This window comes from Rosa chinensis, chromosome 4, assembly GCF_002994745.2.
Source record: "Rosa chinensis cultivar Old Blush chromosome 4, RchiOBHm-V2, whole genome shotgun sequence".
Classification (NCBI taxonomy): Eukaryota; Viridiplantae; Streptophyta; class Magnoliopsida; order Rosales; family Rosaceae; genus Rosa; species Rosa chinensis.
The window spans coordinates 11,239,483-11,246,715 of NC_037091.1; the positions used below are offsets into that span (position 1 = coordinate 11,239,483).

General features: G+C 37.3%; 1 protein-coding gene across 1 annotated transcript; it reads right to left on the reverse strand.

Moving 5' to 3' along the window:
• Positions 1–1,820: 1,820 nt before the first annotated feature.
• Positions 1,821–6,873, reverse strand: LOC112197147 (3-isopropylmalate dehydratase large subunit, chloroplastic). Its single transcript, XM_024337725.2, has 15 exons — positions 6,685–6,873; positions 6,462–6,596; positions 6,205–6,375; positions 5,816–5,968; positions 5,639–5,707; positions 5,441–5,557; positions 4,943–5,017; positions 4,695–4,772; positions 4,516–4,611; positions 3,585–3,634; positions 3,151–3,205; positions 2,917–3,048; positions 2,707–2,754; positions 2,469–2,627; positions 1,821–2,191 (listed from the first exon to the last, which is right to left on the reverse strand). Exons 1-15 carry the CDS (start codon positions 6,739–6,741, stop codon positions 2,051–2,053), a joined length of 1,536 nt encoding a protein of 511 aa, XP_024193493.1. The 5' UTR covers positions 6,742–6,873; the 3' UTR covers positions 1,821–2,050.
• Positions 6,874–7,233: the final 360 nt, after the last annotated feature.

Genomic DNA, 7,233 nt, shown 5'->3' on the forward strand with positions numbered 1-7,233 from the left:
CTGCCTCTTAGAGCTTTTTTTCTTAATTTGGCTACATAATTGAATAACTGAGTCGTCATTATTTAAAGCTCTTCTTAACTTTCGTCAGAGCTTATTTATCATGTAGCCTAAAGAAGAGCACTGATAATTGCGTTGGAACCCAACAGCTGGAAAGCTTTGAGTTATTACCATCTCCTTTATCTGGGTGGAAGACTGTCACAATTCTAAGCACTTGAGAAAGCTGGGACTTTTGGTGTTAAGATGAGTTTGGTGGTGCACCAAATAGTACATAATGAGGATCACAGCTATACAGCCCCTAAAACAGTTGGTAGTTTTTTTTTTTTGGCAAAGAAAACAGTTGGTAGGTTTTGGCATGTCGATTATGTGATGCCTTTGAATTGATCGTGGTATTTGGTTTAATTGGTTTTTAAAATCTTTAGATAATTACTAAATTTTAAAGATTTAAAATCTTAAAAAGAAGTCAACAATGTATATATCAAATTAACAATATTCCTCACGTACAAAGCAAATAGATAGAACCAAATAGATGATCAATGCTTTTCAAAAACACAGCTAAAAGGGGAACAAAATAAACACCTGGCCTTAAAAACAAAAAAAGAAGCATACGCAACTAGAGTTTTGATTTATAATTCTTCTATAATTTCTAAATTTTAAATATTTAAAATCTTAAAAAGAAGTCAACAATGTATATCAAATTAACATTATTCCCCATTCCTCACGTACACAACAAATAGATAGAACCAAATAGATGATCAATGCTTTCCAAAAACCCAACTAAAAAAGAAACAAAATAAACACCTGGCCTTAAAAACCAGAAAAGAAGCATACGCAACCAGAGTTCTGATTTATGATCCTTCTACATTTCTAGTTCAAGTGTTCAACAACCCTCTCGGATCATTGACATAACCATTAGTGCCTGCACATGCAATGCTGTGAATGGAAAAGCAAGAGATATCTATCTTTCTTATTGTCTGATTTGATCCGGAAAGTTCTGTTCGTTGACACAGACAATAATTTATCAGGATTTTTGTTCTACTCAATGTATGTGTACTTTTCATTCATTTCAATTATTGAAGAACAAGTTTAGCCACCAGATCCTGGTGGTACTAGAAGAGCGTATAGGTTCATCCACGCTTGAAGAATTTAGTATCCTAATATAACAGACATGCGTTTGTCACGAATTCTTCGTTGTTGTGGGTTCTAACGCGGGATTCTTTGACAGGTTTAGCAAAACCCAACACAGTCGTCACAACTTCACACACATTCTGACGACTGTTGCTCATGTACAAACCTGAGTGTATACGATAATGCATTCAAAATCGTATCGCAATGGAACTACATTTAATGCCAATACCTACTTGAGGTCTTGAGGATGATGAATAATAGATAGTTAGATAAACCCCTGTGTGAATGTCTCTAGGTCCTACATAACAACTCATCTCCATCTCCAGAATCCCATTTAGAATGACCATGTGTACATGAATGCCAGTGGGGACTCGGAGTTAAGATAGTAAGTGTGAAATCTAGTAAAAGAAGCAACGTATTTTTAGGATCAAGAAATGGACAAGGGCATGGTTTAAGTCTACAACCTTTCCAATAAAGGGAGAACTTCTGTTTCGAAATTGAGAGTTGCTCAGAATTTTCTACTGCATCTTGCCTTTCAGTAAAGTCTCGCATCTTACAGGTGTATATGCTGGATTACTGGCTAGTGACAACTACAGGAAGCTATTTGCGATGCAGGAATTTTTCGTACAATTTAATGACATTGAAGGCAGGATATATAAGTTAGGAAACGGGAATGTAATTTTATCAAATAAAAGTCATCAAAAGTTGTCAAATTATGCTCATATAGATAGATGCCTCGTTTTCTGGTCACAAATCAATCTAAGCACTCGCTCTCATAATTCAGATAGAATACAGATGATACTGACCTGATAATCACAGCATACAAAACCATTGAGATGGGTGTGATGACCCATTATTTACTTTCTCGATCTGCTACCTAACTTACACCGGAAGAGTACACAATAAACTAATACTGATCGGTTGCTTAATGCAAAAACTCTCTTGGGTCGGTGACATAACCTGTCAAAGCAGATGCTGCAGCTGTATATGGTGAAGCAAGATATATCTGGCCTTCCTTGTGGCCCATTCTGCCGGGGAAGTTCCTGTTCGTAGTAGAGACACATACCTGCAACGGAAGAAATGGTAGACATATTCGAAATGGAAAATAATGATTCAGTATCAGTGGATCTTCAAAACAAGATGACAATAGTTTCAGAATTATTAAATTCAAATAATTAATGTTTCCATTAGGACAAGATTATCTGCAAATGGGATTATGAGGTTCAGAGAATCAGTCCTACATCAGTGAAGATGCAATTATCTGAGGTCTAACAGCCTCGGAAAATAAGAGCCTGGACATGATTAGATCATCTGAATGTGTGCAGGTGAAGAAATACATTTACCTGTGGTTCATTCAAGCGAGCATAAGTGTCCCTAGGACCACCCATGCAAGCACCACAGGTGGGACTTGCAGGTGTGTCACAACCAGCTTCCTCAAATATCTGCGAGCAAGTCTTGCCACCTGATCCTGGCACTGGAAGACTGTACACGTCCATCCAAACCTACAAATGGCAAATGCAATAGATCAAATTTGCATTTATCAAGAAATTTTTAGAAGTTTAATTCTGTTGCATGACAAACCTTTTGTGTAGCAGGTACAAGAAAAGTGGGTACTTTGACCTTCTTTCCCTGCAGTATAGCAATCAGTTCTGTAAGCTTAAACCAATAGTAGCATGCGTAAGTAAATTAAATAAAAACATGTAAGGAAAATACAAGGAATTGAGATGTAATACAAAGATACAGGGAATTGAACTGTGCAATCTGAATATACTATGTTATTGGAGTCCTTACTGAAGCTAGAAAAACTTTAGCAGCAGCCATAAAATCCTCTGTTTTCCCACCAGTACAAGATCCAATATAGACTCTGTCAATTTTCACATCTTTGCACTCTCTTGCTAAAGCACGGTTATCTGGAGAATGAGGCTACAAAAAATTCAAAAAATTACTTGCAGAAGAGAGGCTAAAAAAGTAATCCTCAATACCAAAAACAGAGGATTATATGGGAGTTATATATGTGCAGCTCACCTTTGCCACCAATGGCTCCAGTTTTGAGATATCAAATCTGTACTCTGTAAGAAATCTAAATCCCAGGAAAACAAACTCATTAGTACAGCATGATTCTTAGGGAGCAATATGGTAGGAATTAGGAAATGATCTAAACTGTTGTTTAGTCTCATCTACTAACATGGCAAGGGCATGCACCAGCAATGAGCTAGAAATTTCATGAATTGCAATCCAAGTAAAATCATTTTCTGAAATCCTGACTTTATATTAGTAAAATCAGAAGGTGATGCATTCACCATAGCAAACTTAAACACAAATTCCAGAGTTCATCTCCAAGTTGAATGCAATTTTAATGCCGATTTCAATGTTAATACACAGAAGATGTACCAACTTATAAACCAGAATATGAAATGGCTACGCTAATAAAGTGCGAAAATCTAATAGAAAAAATTTACCTAGCTGTATCATCACTGTACACAGGTTCATAGGGTACAGACGTTATATCCTGCAATACAAAATTTACATCATTTAGCCCTGTGCTAGAGAACTGAAATGTACAGCAACATACAAAGAGAAAACGATTTGTTGCAAAGCAACCCATAAAACAGTAACATGTTTATGACAGAGCAAAAGTGAAAGGCTAGGCTTGTTCCTAACCCATTCTAGACAAGCAGTTCCTGCCGCCACTAGGTATATGGGATAATGAATGTTGATGTCCTCATGCAAACGCTTTAAAATATTTAGACAAGGAAGGTTCCAAACCCAGCCTTACAGTCACCCACAGATGCTCACAAATGCATCAACAGCATGCACCAGAGAAAACAAGAACAGCTATTGACTATTCGCATACACATAGACATTCATTTACATGCTATTGATGCTAATATACATATACATACAAAACTTTATGTATGTGTTGTTGAGAATATATACATCCCACATGGGAAAAATGGGACCTTGCCTATGGATTTATAAGGGTTTGGGCCACTCCATCTGTTGCCAATTGGTTTTGGATGTAAACCCCAGATTACTTTATCATGGTATCAGAGCGGGTTACCCACGTGTGTATGCCTAACGGCCACACGGGCTCCACGTCACCCAAAAATTATCCACGTGTATGGCTTGAAAATTCGCCACACATGCGGGGGCGTGTTGAGAATATATACATCCCACATGGAAAAAATGGGACCTTGCCTATAAATGGCGTGTTGAGAATATATACATCCCACATGGAAAAAATGGGACCTTGCCTATAGATTTATAGGGAAAAATGGGACCTTGCCTACAGATTTATAAGAGTTTGAGCCACTCCATCCGTTGTCAATTGGTTTTGGATATGAACCCTGTGTGGGAGTGCGAGAGGATTTGATGATTTACAATACTAACCTCAAGGTACTTGTATGTAGTGCTATCAGCAGGGACGATACCATTTTTACCCCCAGCTTCAATAACCATGTTGCATAATGTCATCCTCTCTTCCATCTGTCCAGTATAAGTCAAACAAAGAGTAATTAACAACTGCAACCAAATGAACTGCAGTTCCATATCGCAGTGAGTTCACTTACACTTAAGGCTTCAACAGTGCTTCCAACAAACTCCATAGCTTTATATGTTGCACCAGCAACAGAGATTTCACCAATAATCTGCGAGATGAAAATCAGTTTTCAAGGAAGCAACATAAATACTGGATATATTCACCGGATTATATATCAAGAAAAGAACTGAAATCGTAGGCTGTATCTGATGTAGTTTTAACTTTCCAGTATCCTCTGAACATTATAAAACACTTGGCTTGAGAGCTGGTCGAACTTACTTGCAAAATCAAGTCTTTGGCAAGCAAATAGTCAGGCATTTCACCATCCAGCACAAATCTCAGAGTTGGAGGCACCTGCAATTTTTAAAAAAGGTGAGAAAATCACAGATTCTTGATACCAACAAATGCCCCATAAGCTTTGGCAAACATGGGCCAATTTAATGATTCGTTAACCTTAAATTTGTATAAAACTTCCAAAAATAAAATCATTTTGATACTCATTCAGCATTTGTACATAAAGAAAAGAGAAGAACTCCCAAAATCATTTAATTAAACAGTATCATAAGATCAGCAAACACTATCAATGAATCAGAAAATTGTCCTACATGTGAACTGTGAAACCCATTAGGAAAGTTAAAGGAGGGGCAGCCGGGCAGGGGCCCTTATTCATTAATAAAATATTATTGGAAACTAAAGCTGTGGAATCACGTCATTTGCATAAAATCTATCAAAATATGAGATTAGAGAGAATGAAAACAAAATGCAACTTCCACAAACCTTGAGCAAAAGTTTCCCAGTGCCCAATACGAAACCAGCATCAGTGATCCCGATTCCAGTAGCAAATTGTCCAAAAGCTCCAGTGGTGCAGGTGTGAGAATCTGTACCCAGCAGCACCTGAAGCCAACACAAAATGTCTGATTGCTGTTTTGGATCATAAAGCCAAAAAAATATAGTGGGCTTTTTAAAGAACAGTACCTCTCCAGGCCTGCAATGACCTTCTTGAGCAAGAGCAATATGGCATACACCCTTGTAATCTGGGTTAGCCTGCCAAATTGTGAACTAAGTTAACCACTGCTGCAAAAACAGAATAAGACACAAGAAAATATACAGTAGGCTAGCAAATCGACATAAAATGAAACTTCAAATCCACACCTGAAAGTTACCAAGATCCTTGATATCATAGAAGTACTTGATGTTCTGCTCCTTGCAGAAATCCCTCAAGGTATCCACATTACGGTTTGCACGCTCATCAGTAGTGAATATATAATGGTCAGGTATGACTACAATCTTTTCTCGATCCCAAACCTACAATGAAGTAACAATTAACCCCCATAAAAAAAAAAAAAAAAAAAAAAACCCCACAAAAATAAACCTAATCAAGCAATTAAAAAACTTCACAGAACACACAGCAATACAAAGATGACAAAGACTGAGCTGAACGAAAGGAAGAACAAATATACATACATATACCATACATTGTCTATATTACTATATATGTGGTAATTAAGGCAATGATCTTCTTAGCTGCAAAATGGAATTACCTTAGCATTCTGGCCAAACTCTTTCTTGAAGATTCCAAAGGAACCAGGGCCACAGACATCATGGGTCATCAGAACATCAATGTTAACCCAAACATTGTCACCTGGGCTCAAATGGGTTTTCTCAGAAGCCCTAGCCAATATTTTCTCGGTCATCGTCATTCCCGTCTTGACCTGCAAAGTCGACCAAAACCCAATATCAAAGACTGGAAAACTAAGATTCCCATTAACCCAAGAGCACCAAATAAAACCGTACTAACCGAGCCAGTAGTGGCTGGCTTCCGCTCCGATTGCTGTGGAGCCATGACAGAGCAGATTTTCTTGGAGACCGATCCCTTGCATCTCTGAAATGAAGCCGGCGATGTGGAAGAGAAAGCAGAGAGATCCAAATCCTTCTGGAAAAAAAGAAAAAAAAAAAAATCCAAGGTCAGAAATTTAGAGCTGAAGGTGACAATTTTATGAGATTGAACAAGAGAAATTCACCTTGGTGTTTTTGTTGATGAAGGAGGTGAAGGATGGAGCAACAGTGGAGTAAGCCATGGCTGCGGAAATGTGGGTTTATCCGACTGGTTTGTGTTTATGTGTTGTGGAGAAGAGAAAATGAATACGTCTTTCAGTCTTTGTGTTGTGGAACTGGAAAATGGGGCGCGGCGGCTGAGCGTCAAATTACGCGGGAATAAATTTAATTAGATGCTGATGGCCACCCTTTATAAGCCTGGCACGTATCATTTTGGATAAGTATGGTTAGGTGCAAATAAAGTAAAGTAAGAGATGATTTAATTTATGTCTACAACTCACACCTTGTATTTATTTGATGCAGTAAGGATCAATAATTTTGTTAATGGCAGTTTTATGACTCAGCTATCATATTAGATTTATTTTATTTTCTATTTTGCTGACTCAACATGTAAATTTTTCATTCCTATTATATCCTTATTTAATATCTTTTGCATAAAAAATAGTAAAAATCAATATACTAATCGCAATCCTTTTTTTATTTTTGACAGAGTAATAGAGATTTCATTTAATCTC

Coding starts and splice junctions, on each gene's coding strand:
- LOC112197147 (XM_024337725.2), bottom strand. CDS start 6,741: ATGGCTTACTCCACTGTTGCTCCATCCTTCACCTCCTTCATCAACAAA. Junction 3,206..3,584: donor TACAGTGATGATACAGCTAG/GTAAATTTTTTC, acceptor CCTGGGATTTAG/ATTTCTTACAGAGTACAGAT. Junction 2,192..2,468: donor CTCGCTTGAATGAACCACAG/GTAAATGTATTT, acceptor CTTCCGTTGCAG/GTATGTGTCTCTACTACGAA.